Genomic DNA, 22,372 nt, shown 5'->3' with positions numbered 1-22,372 from the left:
CCATGTTTTCTCTTTTTTCTTATTCTTTTTTCCTTCTATTTGACAATTATTCATTTTAATGATTATTCATTAACTTATTTATGATTCATTTTAGTGATTATCCTCACATTTTTAACACTCAATTTTATTTTTGAGGCAGCATGAGCAGGAGAGAATCAGGGAAGAGAGAGAGAGAGAATGGGAGAGAATCTTAAGCAGGCTCTATACGCAGTGTGGAACCACGTGGGACTTCATCTCACGACTGTGAGATCATGACCTGAGCTGAAGCCAAGGGTTCAACACTTACCTGACTGAGCCACAAAGGCGCCCCAACACTCATAATTAATTTAACAAATTATAGATTTGACCAGTATCCTAAGTCTCTACTCAAACAATAAAATGAACTTAGGAAGCTTTAATTCTGAGCACCACCCTTCTCATCTCCCATGTCACTGTGCTGTAGAGTATTTTAGCTCTTGTTTAGTACTCCCCAAAACAGTTAATTCTTTTTTATTTCCAATCTTTAGGAGTGTAAAACATACATATGCTTCAAAAATCAGAGTATGGTGAATATACACTGTGATCTCCTTGCCTCTTCTGTCTCCCAGCCCCTTACTTTCTCTGTCTGCAGGCAACCAATGTTACTATTCTCTTGGATTTCCTTCCAGAACATTTTACAAGAAAAAAGTATATGTACATACTTTGTATTTATTTATTTTTCTCCTTTTTATACAAATAGCAGTGTGCTACACATACTGTTTCATATCCTTTTCCTTTTGGAGATCTTTTACATCATCACACAAAGAGTTTCTTAAGTCATTAAAATGTCTGCAGGGGGCACCTGGGTGGCCCAGTCAGTTAAGCATCCGACTTCAGCTCAGGTCGTGATCTCCCAGTTTGTGGGTTCGAGCTGCACATGGGGCTCTCTGTTTCGGATTCTCTGTGTCCCTCTCTCTGCCCCTCCCCTGGTCGTGCTCTTTCTCTCTCTCTCTCTCGCTCTCTTTCTCTCCCCAAAATAAATAAATTTTTTAAAAATGGCTGCAGAATATTTCATGGTAAGGATAAAGCATAATTTAACTAGTGCCCTAGTTATTTAACCTAGTAAATACAGTAGTAGTTAACCTAGTAAATAGTTAACCCGGTAATAGAGTTAATCTAGTAAATGGTCATTTAGTTATTTCCCCAACTGTTTGCTAGTATAAACAACCATGTAATGAGTTGCCCTGTATGGGTGGCATTTGGAACAAGTGTATCCCAGATAGTATCCTCGGGGTGAGATGCTAGGTCATGAAGGTGGCTGAATATGCCACCCCAAATATGTGACTTTGGCAAAAGGAGTATTTATTTATTTATTTATTTTTATTTATTTAAAAAAAAAATTTTTTTTTAACGTTTATTTTTGAGACAGAGAGAGACAGAGCATGAACAGGGGAGGGGCAGAGAGAGAGGGAGACGCAGAATCTGAAACAGGTTCCAGGCTCTGAGCTGTCAGCACAGAGCCCGACGCGGGGCTCAAACTCACGGACTGCGAGATCGTGACCTGAGCCGAAGTCGGACGCTTAACCGACCAAGCCACCCAGGCGCCCCAAAAGGAGTGTTTTGAGTTAAAGGGACTTGGAAAACAGCGGGTGTTAAGAAGAGCACTCTGATCTCTCTCCTCTTCCTTCCTGAATGCAGGAGATCAAGGCCCCATATGGAAGATGCTCTCTTTATACCAGGAGGAAAGTAACATTCTTATCACTGGGAATGGGGAGTTGAGGCTGGCAGAAATCTGTACAAATCGTGTTAAACTAACCTTTGTCTTCTAAACTCCACCTAATTAACTACCCTAGGCCAAGTCCCTTTGCCTGGACACGTTTTCACCCTATTTACAACTCTTTGGCCAGTTTAGCACACAAGTGTTGGACTCTGCTACTTTGAGTCTTCGTTTTCTGTGGGGACTCCCATGTACCTGTAAAATTTTTAAAAATATGTATGCTTTCCTCCTGTTGATCTGTCTTATGTCAATTTAATTCTCAGGCTCAGCCGAAAGACCCTAAGAGGGCAGTGGAGAAATTGTTCCTCACTCATAGTCCACAGGTGTGAGGTCTGTCACTTTGGTAGGTATTACCAAATTTCCTCTGTGGAGGTTGAACCAATATAAACTCCTATCTGCAATTTATGAGTACCCCATGTATTTTTCAACCTTTTGATCTTGGTCAGTCTAATATGGAAAGATACTATCTTTCTGCATTACCACTTTCTTTTTTCTTTTTTTTATTATTTAAAAAAAATTTTTTTTTTAAGTTTATTTATTTAAAAAAAAATTTTTTTTTTCAACGTTTATTTATTTTTGGGACAGAGAGAGACAGAGCATGAACGGGGGAGGGGCAGAGAGAGAGGGAGACACAGAATCGGAAACAGGCTCCAGGCTCTGAGCCATCAGCCCAGAGCCCGATGCGGGGCTCGAACTCACGGACCGCGAGATCGTGACCTGGTTGAAGTCGGACGCTTAACCAACTGCGCCACCCAGGCGCCCCTAAAGTTTTTTTTTTTTTTTTTAATTTTTTTTTAACATTTTTATTTATTTTTGAGACAGAGAGAGACAGAGCATGAATGGGGGAGGGGCAGAGAGAGAAGGAGACATAGAATCAGAAGCAGGGTCCAGGCTCTGAGCCATCAGCCCAGAGCCCGATGCGGGGCTCGAACTCACGGACCGTGAGATCGTGACCTGAACTGAAGTCAGACGCTCAACCGACTGAGCCACCCAGGCGCCCCAAAAGTTTATTTATTTTTGAGACAGAGAGAGACAGAGCATGAACGGGGGAGGAGCAGAGAGAGAGGGAGACACAGAATCGGAAGCAGGTTCCAGGCTCTGAGCCATCAGCCCAGAGCCCGACGCGGGGCTCGAACTCACGAACCGTGAGATCGTGACCTGAGCTGAAGTCGGACACTCAACCGACTGAGCCACCCAGGCGCCCCTGTATTACCACTTTCAAGGTGGTTTTGATTTGGATCTTTTATGAAGAATGGGATTGAATATCTTTTCACACTACTGAGAACTATCTGTTCATATCCTTTGCTTATTTTCATACAAGTTAGTTTCTTTCTAATCAATTTGAAGCTCTTTGATGTATTAAAGGAGTTAGCCCTTTGTGTACGAGTTGCAAATGTGATTATTTTTGGCCATGCAGAAATTTTTGATCTTGAAGTAGCAGAATTAATATCTATTAAAAAGGGGCACCCGGGTGGCTCGGTTGGGCATCTGACTTCAGCTCAGGTCATGATCTCATGGTTCATGAGTTCAAGCCCCACATCGGGCTCTCTGCTGTCAGCACAGGGCCTGCTTCAGATCCTCTGTCCCCCAACCCCCCACTTCTGCCCCTCCCCTGCTCTCTCTCAAAAATGAATAAACACTAAAAAAAATTAAAAAAATACAATGACTGAAAACGTTTGTCATTAAAAAACATGTTATTAGTTCTGTTAAGTTAGAACTTAGAAACTTAAGTATTTGAATTAACTAATGTTTAACTAATATTAACTTGAATTAATTAATAATTGAAATCTTACCTGTGCTTTCCAGTCTCTTTTATGGAAAAAATAGTTCTCAAAGAAGTTCAGAGGCTCCTTTCTCCTTAGCATTTCTAATTTCTGCATGTCTTTGAATGGCTTTCCCATCACCACCCCATCCACATTAGGAAACAATGGAAAGATGGGTATTTTTGAATATGGGCTATCTGAAGGAGGATTGCACCCTAAAGATAAAAACAAAAATGATATTATGAACCGTGTAAGAGGAAATTCACATAAAAGACATACATGTAGTGCCTATTTTGCTCTTTGTCTAGTCTTCTCAGTGGCTGTGACCCCCACTCTTCACTCTCCTGCCCTCTCCTCCGCCCCCAGACTCTAGGCTTCACCTGAATCATGAGGACTCAGGTTAAGATGCAGATATGCTTTCCAATGATACCTGTGTGACATAGACCAGACAGAATAGGCTGTGGTCCTGTTTCTATAGCACTTGACCTCTAGTATTTATTTCTGACCAGTAATCTACAAATAAATCCTTTGCAACAGTGGGGAGAGGACAAATGGCTCTTACTCTTGAGCTCTTCAAGAAATTTAAATAAATCCTTTTCTTTCATTATTGCAGTCCGGGCAGCATTGGCAAAGGCAGCTGTGCTTGAGCTGGGAGGGGTGCATATGTCTTGCTTAAATCTCCTTTTTTCATAAGCCATGGTGTAGGGATTCCATAACATTCCTGTTTCCTGGAATTTTCTTTGGAAATAGCTAAAAAAAAAAAAAGTAATTAAAAAAAGAATAAAAAGTGCTGTATAGTCCTACTGAAAAACTGCCTAAGTGTTGGACAAAAGGAAAAAAAGTCCAGCTGCAAGGTATTGGCTGAATCCATTTATTTTAAACTTAATTTATATATTCATTCAATATCATTTATTGAGTGCTTAATTTTGTGACATTCATAGAATATCTACTAATACTTTCCCCAGGCCATTTGGCTAGCTTATATTTCTAGTTTCTGGGCTTTGGCTTCCTTCCTCCTCCCCCCAAACCTCAAGTCTTGTCTAGAAAAATACCTATCAATAGTGATCCTTGACAAAGCCTTGAGTGGTACCAGCTTGAATACAAACATTAATCATGCCTACCATTATATTACTTTGTGTTGAGTTTTAAAATGCAACTTTCTTTTAATTAAAAGAAATCCTTACTGCAGAGAATTTGGAAAATGCAGAAGAGTATAAAAAGGAAGTGTCACCAATAATCTTACTATTCAGTAAATTACTATTGGTTGCATTTCTTTGAGTTGTGTGTGTGTGTATGCATGCACATGTGTATCAACGGATTTAGGAGATCTGTTACTGTGCATTTTAGTTTATAAATACTTTAAGATATGCTGAGGGACTCTCATTCACAGCACAAACATCCCCAAAGGTATAGACATCTGATTTACAAACATGCATGCCTTAAACATTCATTGCAGATCAGATTCCCTCTTGCAGCTGGAACAATGGATGTCTCTCTGGAGCTGTGGGAGGTGGGGGAGGACTTGGTATAGTGGGGCTTCAGTACCAATGTGGGAGACCTCGCTTCTCAGTTTGCGGAGCAGAGGACTGTCACTGCTTACTGTCTCAGAGGACGAAATGCAAGACCTTGCTTATCATTACACAGGCAGGTTTTTCTGTTATAGCAATGGGAAGCTTCATTGCTTTCTGGGATGATGACAGGCAACCTTTTTTTTTCCTCTCAGAAAGAGGGAAAGAACTCATTCTAAATGTTGCAGCTGCAGCAGTGGTTGGGTAGATGTGGCAATAGCGTTCTGCCTAGAGTCTGGTTTATAAACTTTATTTTATTTTATTTTATTTTATTTTATTAGAAAGAAAGAGTGTGTGATCAGCGGACAGGGGGAAGGGGGGGGGAGAGAGAGAGAGAGAGAGAGTGCATATGAATGAATCTTAAGTAGGCTCCTTGCTCAGTGTGGACCCCAACTTGGGGCTCTATCCCATGATCCTAGGATCATGACCTGAGCCAAAATCCAGAGTCAGATGCTCAACTGACTGAGCCACACAGGTGCCATAGCAGTCTGGTTTATAATCAGATAATTCCTTCCTTAACCTTGAACCCAACTATCCACAATGTTCTTATCCTCCTCTGAAAATATATAATGCTCATTTCTCTTAGTGTAATTTAAAGGTCTTGAGGCAGGAGCATGTCTGGTGTATTTGAGGAACAGCAAGGGTGCTAGCCTGAATGGAGCAGAGTAACAGGAGACAAAGTCAAAGAGGTCAAAAGTGAGGGCAGGTCACCTAGAAGACCAATAAGTCACATACAGTCTAAGACTCATACTCAGAGGGAAAATGGAAGGGTTTTGAAGGTTTTTTAAAATAATATTTTATGTTTTTAAGTTTATTTTGAGAGAGACAGAGACAGCGCAAGTGGGAGAAGGGCAGAGAGAGAGAGGGAGAGAGAGAATTCTAAGCAGACTCTGCACGGTCAGTGCTGAGCCTGATGCAGGGATTTCATGAAACCACGAAATCATGATCTGAACTGAACCAAGAGTCGAATGCTTAACTGACTGAGCCACCCAGATGCCCCACTGGCTGAAGATTTTGAGCAGAGGACTGACATGATCCGACATTTTAAAAGGATCATTTGGTGCTGTAGGCATTAAGACATCAGCTAGATAGAGGGAGTGTTGAGAATAGACTGGAGTGGGCAAGGCTGGGGTGGGGAACCAAAAGGTACAAACAGGGAGACCAGTTAGGAGACAGCAATCCAGGAAAAAGCTAATGCGTGTAAAGTGCACACTCAGAAATTGCACATAATGTTTAGTAAACGTTGTAATCAACTACAGGAACACCTGTCAAATTCTACCATTACCCAGCTCAAGACCGGCTTTCTCAGGAAACTACATGAATGATCTTTGCCACTCATTTGGCATTATTTAGTTGTCTACGTACTTAGGGCTTTACTCTCAATTTATATTTTAAGTTCCTTAAATGCAAACACTACATATCAAACACTTCATCTCCTTAGAAACCAGGTATATGATAAGTAACAACCATCATCATCACCAACAACAACATCATCATCATCATCATCATCATCATCATCAAAACACCAATATCAGCAAACATTTCCTGGTCACTTACTGGGTATGAGAGGCAGTGTAGGGCAGTGGAGAAGAGCATGCGTTCTAGAATCAGACTGTGCTAAAATCCAGGCACCGTTGCTCCATGGGGCAAAGTACAACTACCTGTACTTTAGGTTTTTCATTTGTAAAATGAGGACAATAGTACCCATTAAGGAGGTGAGGATTCAAACACACACACACACACACACACACACACACACACATATATATATATATATATATATATAGTAATGATTATTCTAGTTACTTCCACATAATAATAGTTATTTTTTATGGGGCTCTAGGAATATTTATTCCTACGTTCCCACAAATGCCCTATAAGGTGGGTATTATTATTGTTGTTCCCATTTTATATGTGAGAAAACCAAGGCTGAAAGGTTAAGCAATGTGTCAAGTTTGTGTACTAATAGCAGGCATTTAATAAATGCCTTTGAACTGGAACGAAGAGTAGAATTTTGTGTGCCTTCTGTTCCACACCTGACAGATACAGGACAGCATAGAGCTACCCACGGAGGATTCAGAAAACATTCTGTATTTTTAAGCCTAGGAGGGAAGGCACAACTTTGAAAGAGAATTAGTTAAAAAATTGGTAACAGCAACATTCAATATAATATAATGATAACAATAGATTGAGAAAATTTATCTTTAGTGATATTTGTTGGAATAAAACACATTTGGGTGTGAGAATATTTCCTCATCCTCCATTCTCGGGTCTACTTCTGGCTGTGCTCCAGTCCAAAAGGCTACTTTGGGATGTCTGAAATTGCTATACATCGTCCCAGAGTCAAAGGAAGCCCCGGGGAGTTCCAACATGAATGAGAGTGTCTTCCAAATGAGATTTCCAAGCCCAACACAAAGATCATCCCTGGAAAAGTCTGGATTCTTCTGGGATTCTCTAGCCTAGGGTAGGAGAGTCTGAACTTTCTTGGTTGTCTTAGGCCTTCAGTGGGCCCTGAGATGGACTGAGGTCAGTCTTGCAATTTCAGAACTAGGTAGCACAGTTGGGATGAAGGAATTGGGTCTCATGTGGCACGTGGGCATTGCCACAGACCCCATCTCCTTTGTTCTGGGGCAGACCCTGTGGAGAAGGATGTTAATTAGAGGTGACTGCCTTGTACATATCCTCATAAGTGCTTCTAAGAAGGCTGTTTTTACCCCTTTCTTTGCCACTTACCTTACTATTTCCATTATAGCCTTTCTGGGTAAGGCCGAAGTCTCTACAAGCTTTGATAGGATTTCAAACAACAGGATCCCTGGGTTGCCAGCTAAATCTAAACATTTCTCCTTTTCTGGAACTATGAAGGAGAAAAAAATTCAAAATGCTTTCTGAAAAAACCATCTGCCAAAAAAAGTAATAAGCTGACAAGTCTTTTTATTCTATTTACAAGAGTAATACCAGGTTAGGTACTAGAGAGTTATAGAAAAACATTAAAAAATCTGTTCTATTTGGTAGAAAGGTCATTTTAATTACTGAACAGACAGAATAATCATTAAAAAATACTTTTAGTTCTGGGAGCCTGGGTGGCTCAGTTGGTTAACAACCGACTCTTGGTTTTGGCTTGGGTCATGATCTCATGGTTCATGAGTTTGAACACCGTGTCGAACCCCTCTTCGGGCTCCACGCTGCCAGTGCAGAGCCTGCTTAGGATTCTCTTTCCCTCCCTCTCTTTGTGCTCTTCCCCTGCTCACACGGGCTCATGCATTCTTTTTCTCAAAATAAATAAATACTTTTAGTTCAGTGACTTCTAAGTATATATTGACTTGAAGTAAATATGACTTGTAATTAAATTGAATTTAACATAAACACGACTCATGTATTAAGGACTATTGTCTTGTTCTTCTAGATTAAGAAATAGTTGATAAACATATCTCGGGTTTGCAAGCAAACCCTCGTTACTATAGTAGTACTTGAAGCAGTAACTTCTGTTTATTCTAAGGACAGTTCACAGCCTATGAATGAGTGCTTTAAAAACAATTTTTTTTTTTATTTTAGACAAAAAGAGTGAGCAGGGGGGAGGGGGAGAGAGAGAGTGAGAGAAACTTAAGCAGACTACACACTCAGCACAGGCTTGGCGCTGGGCTCGATCCCATGACCCTGGGATCGTGACCTGAGCCGAAACCAAGAGTCAGATGCTTAACCGACTGAGCGACCCAGGTGCCCCTGAATGAGTGTGTTTTCAAAACAGTACACAGTATTTAGAATTTAGAATGTATTTATCCTAGAAAATATAACCTGAATTGTGGTTAGTTTTTCCAAGGCAGGCTGTTAAACTCATAAATAAACCATCAGAGGACTAATAATATGTCAAGTACACTTTCACATCATTTATGACCATGTGTGAGAATATGCTCTTTAACCTCTAGCCGACTCTCCCTCCAGTCCTTGCACTGAGGGAAGACTTCATCAGGGTGAGGAAGGTATTTTTTAGGAATAGTAAATTATTTACACCCCAAATTTGCACGAGAGAGAGCATTTTTCTTTTTCTAAAAAATTTTTTTCATTTGTAAAGGGAGCTCCTCTCAAAGTAGCACAGGCGCTTGGTAAAGAATATTATAAAAGGTGACCGATTTTTTCTACACTACTCCAAACGTTCACACCAGAGACCAAAAAGCAGTGTCTCCTGCAGAAGGACTTGATGCATTTAAGTTAAAATTCTAAAACTGTATCAATTTGCTTAGCAAATAGTGTTTTGGAGAAGCAGTATGGCAAGCAAATCTCACCCCAGAATACACCTTCCTCACGTGTTTCCTGATCAGAGGCCTAAATGAATAATAGTTACTATGCAGTGACTCACAGCTACCCGGCTGCCATCTGTTCTGTAATAGCTCTACTCACCCACAGCTTTAAGAAAGCGGTTCTTATCTGTTAACACCTTTATGAAGTCTGAGAAATTCACCTTTCCATCCCCTGAAACAGAAATTTGAAGGCTCAGAACAAAGATATAAGATGCATTTTAGTAATTAGATTATATGTTAAATGTCAAATGAAAACACCTTCAACACGTAAAATCACAGCATGTTAAGGCTGGAGATGTGCTCAGGTGAGCACTGGTCTTCTCGAAGTGGTTTTAGCACTGTTACACGAGTCACCCACAGCCACCAGAAGCAATGGTGGGGTAAAAACATCAACCAGGCTCTCAGCCCCTGCAGTCCTAACCACTCACTCCTTTCCTGGAGACTTGCCATTTTTGCATGGAATCCACCCCTGGCTTCCCATACCCCCCTCTGCTATTTTTATTATTAAAACAACCCCAAGTTGTACCCAGTCACCTCTAATGTTAAAGAATAGTGCTGTTAGAGGTATGTATGTGTGTTCTGATGAAAGAACAGACAAATTGGGCGGAGTTAGTGGAAACAAGTGATGCCTTAATTGACCAGTGACACTGATTCACATGTGGGCCTTATGCTAATTGAATGGGGCACTGGCAGTTGGGTGGGGAGAGGTGAGAGGAGATAGTGAATATATACTCCATACAACATATCAGCATGGGCTATAATCACTAGGTCAGTGTATTCAAAGGGAATGTTATCTAACAGCTTTAAAAATAGCAACAAAAATGCTGTGGCATTTTTGTCACAGTACAGATGGGCTCAGTGGGTGATGGGCATTAAGGAGGGCACTTGGGATGAGCACGGTGTTATATGTAAGTGATGAATCACTGGGTTCTACTCTGGAAACCAATACTACACTGTATGTTAACTAACTTGGAATTTAAATAAATTAAAAAATATGTAGGTGGGCTCTAATGATGGAAGGAAGATTTGTACTAATAAGATTCAAATGGAAACAAAGGGCTTGGATTTTCTTGGTAACATGTCATTTTTGAGATTGTCAATGACTTTGTATCTGTTATTTCAAGGCACCCTCCAAAATGTACATCATGACAAGTAATCTGAATTTGATGTTGAAATATGACAGTCACTTTTAGTTTCCACACAGAACTTTTCAAAGGATAGTCCATTTTGTACAATTTGATTTTGTAACATGTACACATACTTTACTGATATCCTTAAAGAGAAACACGTATATGTACTTTTGACAATAAATGAGATTTATTTCTCATTTATGTAATCACTGATAGAAACATATAAATTTATAAAAACCTTCTATGAGAAAAGTAATTACAAGTCAAAGTACTCACCATCAATATCAGCACATTTTAATTCATTATAGACATCATGCTTGGTTAGATTCATTCCCAACTTGGCTAGAGTGCACATCATTCCGTGTAAATCAATACAGCCAGTTTTATCCTTGTTAAAGAAGTTGTAGGCATCTTGGAAGGCTGAGGAAATGCAGTTAAGTTAGTCAGACAGTTAGTTATTCAAGAATGAGTATAGGGGTGCCTTGGTGGCTCAGCCAGTTGAATGTCTGACTTCAGTTCAGGTCATGATCTCACGGTTTGTGAGTTCGAGCCCCGTGTCAGGCTCTGTGCCGACAGCTCAGAGCCTGGAGCCTGCTTCGGATTCTCTGTCTCCCTTTCCCTCTGCCCCTCCCTTACTCGTGCTGTGTCTCTGTATTCCAAAAATAAATACTAAAAAATGTATTAAAAAAAGAATGAGTACATATTCTAATGAACTAGGACAGACTATATAGTTGATTGGAGATCAGGTTCTAAAAAATTATTGAGAGAAAAATGAGTACATAATAGACATTTCATATAAAGGACATCATCCTTCCATGAGATTTGAACTGGAATAAACTACTTGGTGGAAAACCAAGTATGTTCGCAAAATGGTCTTTGAAAGATGTCCATGCCCTAATCCCTGGAATCTGTGGATGTATTACTTACACAATAAAAAGGACTTTGCAGTTATAATTAAGATAAATTATTGTGGATTATCGGAGTGTGCCCAATATAATTACAGGTCCCTTAGGCAGCCAGAAGCAAGAGAGATGTGGCAAAATGAGAGATCGGAGAGATTCAAAGAATGAGGAGGGCTTGGTTTGAAGATGGACGGGGTCATGTAATGTGGAATGCAGATGGTTTTACGGGGCTGAGAGAGACTCCTGGCTAACAGCCAGTAAGGAAACGGGTCCTCAGCCCCAGAACCACAAGGAACTGGATTCTACCAAGAACCTAAATAAGCTTGGAAGTAGATTTTCCTTTAGAGCCTCTTGGTAAGAAGCCAGGCTGGCCAACTCCTTCATTTTGGCCTTGAAAGACCCAGAGAAGAGGAACTAGCTGAACCCACCTGGACTTCTGACCCACAGAGCTGTGAGATAATACATCTGTGTTGTTTGAAGCCGCTAAGTTTGTGGCAATTTGTTATGGCAGCAACAGAAAACGAATGGACCCAAATATACCCAAATTATATGCATGCGAATGTTTTGAATAGAGTCAAAGTTTTTTCAAAGACATACTCCAGGCATTAACTGGAGCCAAACTTAGACATGTATTTTCTAAAATCAGCGAATGAATAAATAAACCGAGAACAAAGTATATCCCAAATGGCACCAGAATAAAACTTATTTCATATCACAGTCAAGTATTAGCATCTATATGTATGCAATGTGTCTGCATGTATGAGATTCATCTTATAGAGATAATGATATCTGTCTTAAAAATGTGTGAATAGGTAACATCTTTCTCCCTTGACAGGAGGCAGGCTTCTCTAGGGCTGGAGCCATCTCTGACTGCTTTCTAATTTCTCCCTAGTATTTCTAGCATGTTAGTAGGTATTACCTTCATTCATGCAGCCTTTCAACAAATACGCATGTCTTTTTTTTTTATGTTCATTTATTTTTGAGAGAAAGAGACAGAACACGAACAGAGAAGGGGCAGAGAGAGACAGAGGCACAGAATCCGAAGCAGGCTCCAGGCTCTGAGCTGTCAGCACAGAGCCTGACGTGGGGCTCGAACTCACGAACCGTGAGATCATGACCTGAGCTGAAGTCGGACGCTTAACTGACTGAGCCACCCAGGCATCCCAAATACGAATGTCTTCTTTGCGTCAGGTGCTGCTCTAGGTGCCTAGGCTACACTAGCGCCCTAAATAGACAAAGATCTCTGCACTTATATAAATATAATAAATAGGTAAGTTGGATAACATGTTAGAAGGTAGAAGACAAAGGAAAAAAGAAAAAGAAATGCATGTTGGGGCAATTGGGAGTTCCAGGGATTGAGGGATAGGTTGCTTGTATTAAATACATGAGATCTGAGCAAAGACTTCAAGGGGATGAGGGAATAGATATCTGGGAGAAGAGAGGACCAGACAGAGGGAAGAGCCAGAGTGAAGGTGCCACGGGGAACAGGCCTGGTAGGTTCCAGGAACAGCAAAGAGGCTAGTGTGGCTGGATCGGAGTGAGCAACAGGAGAGGAACAGGAAAGGTCAGAAGTGTAGTGTGTGTGTGTGTGTGTGTGTGTGTGTGTGTGTGTGGCTATATTTTACCATTTATTTTAAATTTTATTTTAAAATGCATTAAAAAAATTTTTTTTTTCAACGTTTATTTATTTTTGGGACAGAGAGAGACAGAGCATGAACGGGGGAGGGGCAGAGAGAGAGGGAGACACAGAATCGGAAACAGGCTCCAGGCTCTGAGCCATCAGCCCAGAGCCCGACGCGGGGCTCAAACTCACGGACCGCGAGATCGTGACCTGGCTGATATTGGACGCTTAACCGACTGCGCCACCCAGGCGCCCCTTAAAATGCATTTTTAAAAGTTTATTTACTTATTTGGGAAGAGAGAGAGAGAGAGAGAGAGAGAGAAAGAGGAGAGAGAATCCCAAGCAGGCTTCACACTGTCCGTGCAGAGCCTGATGTGAGGCTCAAACTTATGAACTGTGAGATCATGACTTGAGCTGAAATCAAGAGTTGGGCACTTAACCACCCGAGCCACCCTGGCACCCCAAATTTTACTTCAGATTGGTTTTAGATATAGTTGCAAAGATAGCCCAGGGATCCTGTAGATCCCTCACCCAGTTTTCCCTAATGTTAGCACCTTACATTACTCTGGGACATTCATTACATCTAAGAAGCCAACACTGGTGTAGTGCTATTAACTAAACTGTAGACATGAATGGGATTTCATTAGTCTTTCCCACTCCAGGAAATAGTCTATCCCATCCAGGATACTCTATTACATTTAGTTGTCACGTCTTTTTAGCCTCTTCTCTGTCACAGTTTCTCAGACTTTTCTTGTTTTTGATGACCTTGGCAGTTTTGAGGAGTACTGCTCAGGTATTTTGTGGAAGTCCCTCAATCTTGGGTTTTCTAATGTTTTTCTCATGGTTAGCCTGGGATTATGGATTTTTGGAAAGAAGATGAGCAAAGTGAGGTAACGTTCTCCTCACGGTGTAAGAAGGCTGCATATTGTCAAGATGACTCGGCACGGATACGTTTACCTGGATTACCTGGCTGAGGGAGTGTTTGTAAGGGTTTCCCCCTGTAAAGTTACTTTCCTCCTTTCCATTTTCTACTCTTTGGAAGCAAGTCACTAAGGGAAGTCCAGACTCAAGGGCCAGAGGGCCGGGGAATGAAGCGCCATCTCCCGGAGGAGGTAATAACTACATTCATTATTTGGAATTCTCTTGTAAGGGAGAGTTCTCGCTTCTCCATTTAAAAAAAATTCAATCAATGACCAACTAGGATTTATCCCAGGAATAAAAGGTTGATTTAATAATCAAAACCATGTATTAATGTATCATCTTATCAAGCTAAACATAAAAAATGTGGTAATTTCAAGAGACAGAAAAAAGTACTTGACAAGAACATCTATTCTTGCTATCTAATATCAACAACGTAGAAATACGAAAGAATGCTCTCATCCTAATAAATTTCATCTTTGAAAGACTCTGTAAAAGAAATTCAGTCATTTATTTCTGTCAGTATGGACTTGCAGCTCTTCTTTTTATACTTGGAGTTATAACCCAACACTACTTTATTTATTTTGGTTGCCCCAAATTACTCTAGCTTTAGTCATTGTGAGCCCTTCCAGGTTGCCCTCATGCATCCCTTTGAAAAGCTCCTGTGTCCTTTTGTTTCCTGAGTGCTTCCTTACTTTCTGCCAGTACGACATGTCCCAGGTTTGTCTTGTCTGTTCCCTGCCCGGGCCCCGGAATCAGCCATTTATCCAAGCCAGTCTGCTTCTTTTATGGGAGACCGGCATTAGGAGTCGAGATCTGGGTGGTGGGTATGCTGTGGGGGTATTGATGCTTCTAAGTCCTCTCAGCCGACAGAGCTAGGAAATACTGTGCATGGATAGTAACACGTGGATACACACATACTTCTAATTATTTCTTGATCTGTCCATCTGTATTCATATGAAGCTAAACATGAGTTCACACTGATGTCTCAGAACCTAAGCCAGCACCACTGGTTTACTGGAGCCTTCTCCCCGTGTTTATCTGTAACTTCCCACTCCAAACCGTGAGAAACCTGGCTTCTGCCATCTGCCGTCCATTTACTGGGTTACTCCACCCAGTCCATAGGTACAACAGTTTCAGAATTGTCAAGCTATACCCCTATGGGAAACAACTTTACTGGCTAGAGTGCGTTGTTTCTGTACAGTTCCTTTTGTGTCGGGTCTTAGAGTTTCCAGTCAAAACACCATTTTCAAAGTTCCTTAGGTCATCTCCTCCCCTCACACCCACCTGACTTATGTTTCAACAGGATCACTCTGGCTGTTAGAAAAACAGACTTTTGGAAGAGTTTGGATACAAGTTGGAGACTGGTGGTCAGGAGGCTATTGTGGGTGAACAACAATGGTGCCTCCGACCAGGGTTGGAGCAGAGGTGGTAAGAACTGGCTGCTTCTAGATGTATTTTAAAGGTGGAGCCAATGAGATTTCCTGGTGGACTGATAGGTAGGGTGAGACAGAAGAGTCAAGATTTTTTTTCCAGAACAGTGAAAGATGGAATATCATCACCTGAGATGGGGAAGGTTGTGGGTCGAGCATGTTTTAAGAGTAAGAGGCTGAGGGGAGGGAAGAATGGGGAGGTACTGTTTAGTGGGTGTGGAGGTTCAGTTTGGGAAGATGAAAACGTATGGAGGTGGATGTGGTGACGGCTGTAGAACATGTGAATATATTTAATGCCACTGATCTGTATGTATACACTTGAAAATGGTTAACACTGTAATTTTTATGTTGTGTGTATTCTTGAAATTAATTAAATTTAGTTTAATTTTTTTATTTTAGAGAGAAAGAGAGAGCAAGCATGTGAGTGGGGGAGAGGGGCAGAGGGAAAGAGACAGAGAATCTTAAGCAGGCACCATGCTCAGCATGGAGTCCGACACAGGGCTCGATCTTATGACTCTGGGATCATGACCTGAGCCGAAACTGAGTTGGACACTGAGTGTCACCCAGGTGCCCCTATGTTGTGTGTATTTTACCACAATGAAAAAGAGTGTATGAAGAACACATCAGGAGTTCAGTTTGGGATGTGTTGATTTTGCGGTATCTATTAGACATATAATTGGAGGTGTCAAGGAGGCAATCACATATGAGCCTGGAGCTGGGGAGAGAGGCTTGGGCTGGACATACACATTTGGGAAGTGTCAGCATGTAAGTAGTATTTAAAACTTGTTCCTTCCTGCAGAAACCACAGGAAGGGACCTTGCCCACTGCCCTCCACCCTCCACTTTGCCTCCTGGCTGACTCTGGTGCTGCCCTGTGTGCCCTTCATGGTTTGCTGTGCCTCTTATTTCTAGGGATGTAGGAGTATAACACTTTCTTCCTCCTTGACGGTCATTTATGTGTCTGTCTGTCTTATAGTACCCAATTAAAATAGATCCTGGGAACCCTTAAAACAAGCATCAATGTATATGAATGCTATTAGAAAACTTAAAGTTTAAAAAAAATTTGTTTTAATGTTTATTTATTTTTGAGACAGAGAGAGACAGAGCATGAACGAGGGAGGGTCAGAGAGAGGGAGACACAGAATCTGAAACAGGCTCCAGGCTCTGAGCTGTCAGCACAGAGCCTGACGTGGGGCTCAAACTCACGGACCACGAGATTGTGACCCGAGCCCAAGTCGGCCGCTTAACTGACTGAGCCACCCAGGTGCCCCGAAACCTTAAAGTTTTAGAAGGCTATCAACTGTTGTTGTTGTTGTGATTATTATTATTTTAAAGTTTATTTATTTATTTTGAGAAAGACAGGGACAGCCCGAGTTAGGGAGGGGCAGAGAGAGAGGAAGAGAGAGAGAATTCTAAGCAGGCTCTGCACTTCCCGTGCAGAGCTCCATGCGGGCCTCGAATCCACAAAATCGTGAGATCAAGACCTGAGCCAAAACCAAGAGTCTGACACTTAACCGACTGAGCCACCCAGGCACCCCTATAAACTATTATTAAGGCATTTAGCTCAGTTTTACAAGGATAAATGCAATTCCGATCTTGACAATCTTTTGTTTTTCAAACCGGTTTTCCCAGAAATAAAGGTGATTCTTTGCTTCCTGTTTTTTCTTTTTAAAATTTTTTTTTCAACGTTTATTTATTTTTGGGACAGAGAGAGACAGAGCATGAACGGGGGAGGGGCAGAGAGAGAGGGAGACACAGAATCGGAAACAGGCTCCAGGCTCTGAGCCGTCAGCACAGAGCCCGACGCGGGGCTCAAACTCACGGACCTCGAGATCGTGACCTGGCTGAAGTCGGACGCTTAACCGACTGCGCCACCCAGGCGCCCCGCTTCCTGTTTTTTCAACTGGTTCCAAACTTGGAGGGTGAAGCATTAGCCTTCCCAGAACCCAAACACAGTCATGACTGACTTTCTTTCTTTTTTGTTTTGTTTTCTTTTTTTTTCTAACGAGTCATGCTTTCCCTTTCCTTTGGGCCTTTGCAGATTCTACTCTATTTTGCCCAGAACGCTTCCTTTTTGCTGTCTGCCTTCCACTCATTATCCAACCTTCTCTGGGACTCCCTTTCTATCCTCCCAAGACCAAGTCAGGAGACTGTCTTTTATGCTCCCATAATACTTTATACTTCCCCTATCATAACTTGTGTCATATTGTGATTTAAATTGTTTCAGTCAAAAATTCACGCTTTAATGATCTGACTTCTCTGAAAGACTTCCTATCAGGGCAATGACCATGTTTCCCAGGCTTACTACATCATGGGCTTTAAATAAATATTTGCTATTTGGACTGATAAACTGTAGGAAGCTTAGCTAATTTTATCATTATGATTTTTTTTTTCTGTGAGAAATCCTGGGGCTTCATTACTTGATTTCTATTTGACTTTGCATTTGTTCTTTTGCATACCCACAAGTCCTTATTTGAATAAAAATATTTGTCTAGGACTGTCCAAATTCTAGGAAGATGTCTGTTTGAAAGTAATCGCCCTTCCTTCCCATAAATTAGACACTGAATTAGAACTTCTGGTCTCAAATAGCAGAGGACTACAGTCAACCCTTGAAGTTACAGATCTCAGAGAAGAAAATGATCAGATATATCAAGGAGCTTTCATTTGGGGATGATTCTCATTACCTTGTATTTGTGAAGCATTCAGCTTCCTTTCTTTGTGCTGTAATTGGCACGGGAGAGATCCTGGTAAATCTTTATCCCTGACAAAAGACATGAGAAGATTTAATACATATGTGAAACCAGCAAATGTTAGTTCCATTCTTCAGTTTTTGCTGACTGGAATGACTGTATGCATCACAATATATCCAGAGGAGATGCAGCGAGAAAATGTTGGCCACCAACGTCCACCTCTGCCCTATCCCTGCCCATCGCCCTTACATCCTTAAAAAAAACTCTGATTTTCTCCATTTTACAAAAGAGAAAACTGAGGCTCGGAAGGATTAAATAACTTGTCCCAATTGCACAGATAATAGGTAGAAGTCCTGAGATTCAGACTCAGGTTTATCTGACTTCAAAGCTCAAGGATATAAGCCCTACACTATTCCTATTGCTAGAAATATAAATTCAAATTTTTAACGGGTGTAGGGGGTGCCTGAATGGCTCAGTTGGTTCAGCATCTGACTCTGGATTTGGGTTCAGGTCATGATCTCATGGTTTGTGAGTTCAAGCCCCACACTGGGCTCTGTGCTGACAGTGTGGAGTCTGCTTGGGATTCTCTCTCTGCCCCTCCCCTGCTCATGCGTGCATGCTCTCTCTCTCTTAAAAGAAATAAACATAAAAAAAATTTTTTAACTGGTATAAATAATCTTATGGTGAATATCCTTATACTGAAAACTTTGTATCTATAATTATTTTATGACTTTAACTGCCAAATTGTATTTTTACCCGCATATGAGATAGAGGTAGATATATGTACATCTACATCTATACCTATATCTATATATGGTCTATATGTATATCAACCATATCTATATGTATGTATCTACCTATCTACTGAGAAAGTGATCACTTCTGGAAGGTTTGGAACACTGGGTGACTTTTCATTTCCTCAGAAAAATAAAATCTGGAAAAAAGAGAAAATGTATGGATACTTTGGGGATATTTTGTATAGATCTACAGGAGGTTATTAGTTTAGAGTACATAAAGTACATTATGCATAACTGGGTTTTCTTATAGTAATTTAAAAGTAGGTTTAAAAAATCATAATTTTATACATTAATTTTATTTAAAATACATTTAGGTTTGATACTAAACTAAAAGTTTTATTATTATTTTTTTTTTTTGAGAATTTTTTTTTTCAACGTTTTTATTTTTATTTTTGGGACAGAGAGAGACAGAGCATGAACGGGGGAGGGGCAGAGAGAGAGGGAGACACAGAATCGGAAACAGGCTCCAGGCTCTGAGCCATCAGCCCAGAGCCCGATGTGGGGCTCGAACTCACGGACCGCGAGATCGTGACCTGGCTGAAGTCGGACGCTTAACCGACTGCGCCACCCAGGCGCCCCATATTTTTAATGTTTTATTTATTTTTGGGACAGAGAGAGACAGAGCATGAGCAGGGGAGGGACAGAGAGAGAGTGAGACACAGAATCCAAGGCAGGCTCCAGGCTCTGAGCTGTCAGCACAGAGCCTGACGCAGGGTTCGAACTCACAAACTGCGAAATCATGACCTGAGCCGAAGTTGGACGCTCAGCCGACTGAGCCACCCAGGCGCCCCTATTATTATTATTTTTAATGTTTGTTCATCTCCTGAGAGAGAGAGAGACAGAGTGTGAGCAGGGGAGGGGCAGAGAGAGAGAGGGAGACACAGAATCCGAGGCAGGCTCCAGGCACACGAACTCACGAACTGTGAGATCATGACCTGAACTGAAGTCGGATGCTTAACCGACTGAGCCACCCAGGCGCCCCTAAACTAAAAGTTTTAATGGAATCTCCTAGTTTTTATCTTTTTACAAGAAGCAAATGAAGTGAAACTGGAAGAAATACTACACATGGTAATTTAAAAAATTATCGTTTATGAATTTAGTCTCCTCCTCAGTATCTAGTAGGTTCAACTCATTTTCAAAGAGGGACCTAGGGAAAAAAGGAGGTAATAGGTCTCAAAATGCACCATTCCCAACTTTTACAACATGGAATTTTACCTAATTAGTTTGTTTTCTCTGCTTTTACCAACACTGATTTCTTCTGCTGCTGTTTCCATTCTATCACTTATTTGAATCTCTGAAAACTCCAGTTTGCCTTACTCAGGTTATTTTATATTCATCGTATTTCTAAATATAAACAGGTTCCTTTTGCATGCTATAAAAGATGCGGTAGATGGAGAAATAGGAAGTTCTCGAGAAGCAAGTCAGGCAGTGTGATGTCTTTATTAGCAACATTCAAAAAGGATCCTCTTGGCAGAATTTCAAACCACACAGGAAATGGTCTTTTTATTTTATAATGTTTCAGAGCTTTGAAGAACCTTAGGTTTGGAATGAGCCTGGGCTGGCCTCTCATCTCATGTAGGAATTCCCTCTACGTGTGCTTTGTCTAGACTTTGCTTGACTCCTTTCAGTGACAAGAATGTCACTAGTTCAAGAGACAGTTTGAAATGCAGGGTGAGGGAACAATGAGATCAAGGGACTTGGTGGCTGTAAGGTGTCCTGCCCACATCTCTCGGAAAGAGGTCAGGAATCTATTCCTGCAGCAGCGAACGGCACAGTCAAGGACGCTTGGAGAAATCTCTCCAAGTGGCAGAGAAAATGGGTGGTTGTGAGGGAGAAGAGAGGCTCTTCTTCTTGTGCTCTGATAAAATATAGATCAGGCTGTTTTAGTCACTAGTGGCTACTGTTTATTGGAATTTGTAATTATCAGACGGAGGAAAAAGCTTTTGCTAATATCACAGGCAAATCTCCCTTCCCAATTTTAGCTCAAGGTCAGTCACGGCTAATTTACTAGATTTCATTTTACCCATCATATTTGAGCTACAGACCTTCTCTGTACTGACTTGCTTAGGGGATTAGGTCTTCTTTGTGATCCCCTAACGTTATTCGCCTTTAAACTGGCACTCAACCCGTTTCAGATTCTGTGTCTCCCTCTCTCTCTGCCCCTCCTGTTCATGCTCTGTCTCTCTCTGTCTCAAAAATAAATAAACATTAAAAAAAAAATTAAAAAAGAAAAAAAAGAAAAAAGGGGCGCCTGGGTGGCTCAGTCGGTTGAGTGTCCGGCTTCGGCTCAGGTCACGATCTCACAATCCGTGAGTTCGAGCCCCGCATCGGGCTCTGTGCTGACAGCTCAGAGCCTGGAGCCCATTTCAGATTCTGTGTCTTCCTCTCGCTGACCCTCCCCTGTTTATGCTCTGTCTCTCTCTGTCTCAAAAATAAATAAACATTTAAAAAAATTAAAAAAAAATAAACTGGCACTCAAAATATCTTAATGTACTACTGACAACTTCTTAAGCCCTCTAGGATATTCTGTCACCTTACACAAAAATTGTCTCTCATTTGGGCGAACAGGAAGAACTTTTTGTTTCTCCGATCAAAAAGGATTTTTTCTTTTCATAAAAATCTTTATCTTCAATTCATATGTTTTGTTTTATAACTAAATTTATCACAGGATACTTGAAGAACATCCTAATTTGTTTCCTCATAGCCTTTACGGGTATTTAATACATTTACCACCTTAATAATTCTTTTTTTCCATTTATTTTATTTTTAAATTTTATTTATTTAAATTCAAGTTATTTAACATACAGTGTAGTAATGGTTTCAGGAGTAGAACCCAGTGATTCATCACTTATGTAGAACACCCAGTGCTCATCCCAATAAGTACCCCCTTAATACCCATCACCCGTTTAGCCCACCCCTCCCACCTCACCTCCAGCAACCCTCAGTTTGTTCTCTGTATTTAAGAATCTCTGATGGTTTGCCTCCCTGTTTTTTTTTTTAATGTTTAATGTTTATTTATTTTGAGACAGAGAGAGAGCAAATGGAGAGGGGGAAGGGAGGGGAAGAGAGAATTCCAAGCAGGTTCCATGCTGTCAGTGCAGAGCCCAATGTGGGGCTCGAACTCACAAACTGTGAGATCATGACCTGAGATGAAATCAAGAGTCAGATGCTTAAACGACTGGGTCACCTAGATGCCCCCTCTCTGTTTTTAGGTTATTTTTTCTTCCCTTCCCCTATGTTCATCTGTTTTGTTTCTTAAATTCCACATATGAGTGAAATCATATATATGTCTTTCTCTGACTTATTTTGCTTGGTATAATACACTCTAGTTCCATCCACATTGTTGCAAATGGCAAGACACCTTAATAATCCTTTATCTTAATCTACTTATCACCTGAATACATTCATTACTTACCTCTTGCCATGGGAGCTGGGTACTTTTGTTAGAGGATTCAGCTTAACTTTTGATTTAATATCAGAAACTGCCATGGGGCCAATAACTCTGTCTGGAATTCAGAAGA

The 22,372-nt window shown here is 41.0% G+C and overlaps 1 protein-coding gene across 19 annotated transcripts in view; it reads right to left on the bottom strand.

Annotated features, from left to right (window-relative positions):
• The window catches only part of EFCAB3 (EF-hand calcium binding domain 3), a 477,549-nt gene that overhangs the window by 6,484 nt on the left and 448,693 nt on the right, over window positions 1-22,372 (bottom strand). For all 19 annotated transcript variants that reach the window (XM_047833629.1, XM_047833634.1, XM_047833633.1 and 16 more), the window contains 7 exons: window positions 22,267-22,357; window positions 18,049-18,125; window positions 10,768-10,911; window positions 9,462-9,533; window positions 7,800-7,920; window positions 4,061-4,248; window positions 3,529-3,713 (listed from right to left, as the gene is read on the bottom strand). In XM_047833629.1, coding sequence (XP_047689585.1) covers window positions 3,529-3,713; window positions 4,061-4,248; window positions 7,800-7,920; window positions 9,462-9,533; window positions 10,768-10,911; window positions 18,049-18,125; window positions 22,267-22,357 — 878 coding nt within the window. The remainder of the gene's footprint in view (window positions 1-3,528; window positions 3,714-4,060; window positions 4,249-7,799; window positions 7,921-9,461; window positions 9,534-10,767; window positions 10,912-18,048; window positions 18,126-22,266; window positions 22,358-22,372) is intronic.

This window comes from Prionailurus viverrinus, chromosome E1 (genome assembly GCF_022837055.1).
Source record: "Prionailurus viverrinus isolate Anna chromosome E1, UM_Priviv_1.0, whole genome shotgun sequence".
Taxonomy (NCBI): Eukaryota; Metazoa; Chordata; class Mammalia; order Carnivora; family Felidae; genus Prionailurus; species Prionailurus viverrinus.
This window is presented reverse-complemented; position numbering and strand designations above follow the sequence as displayed.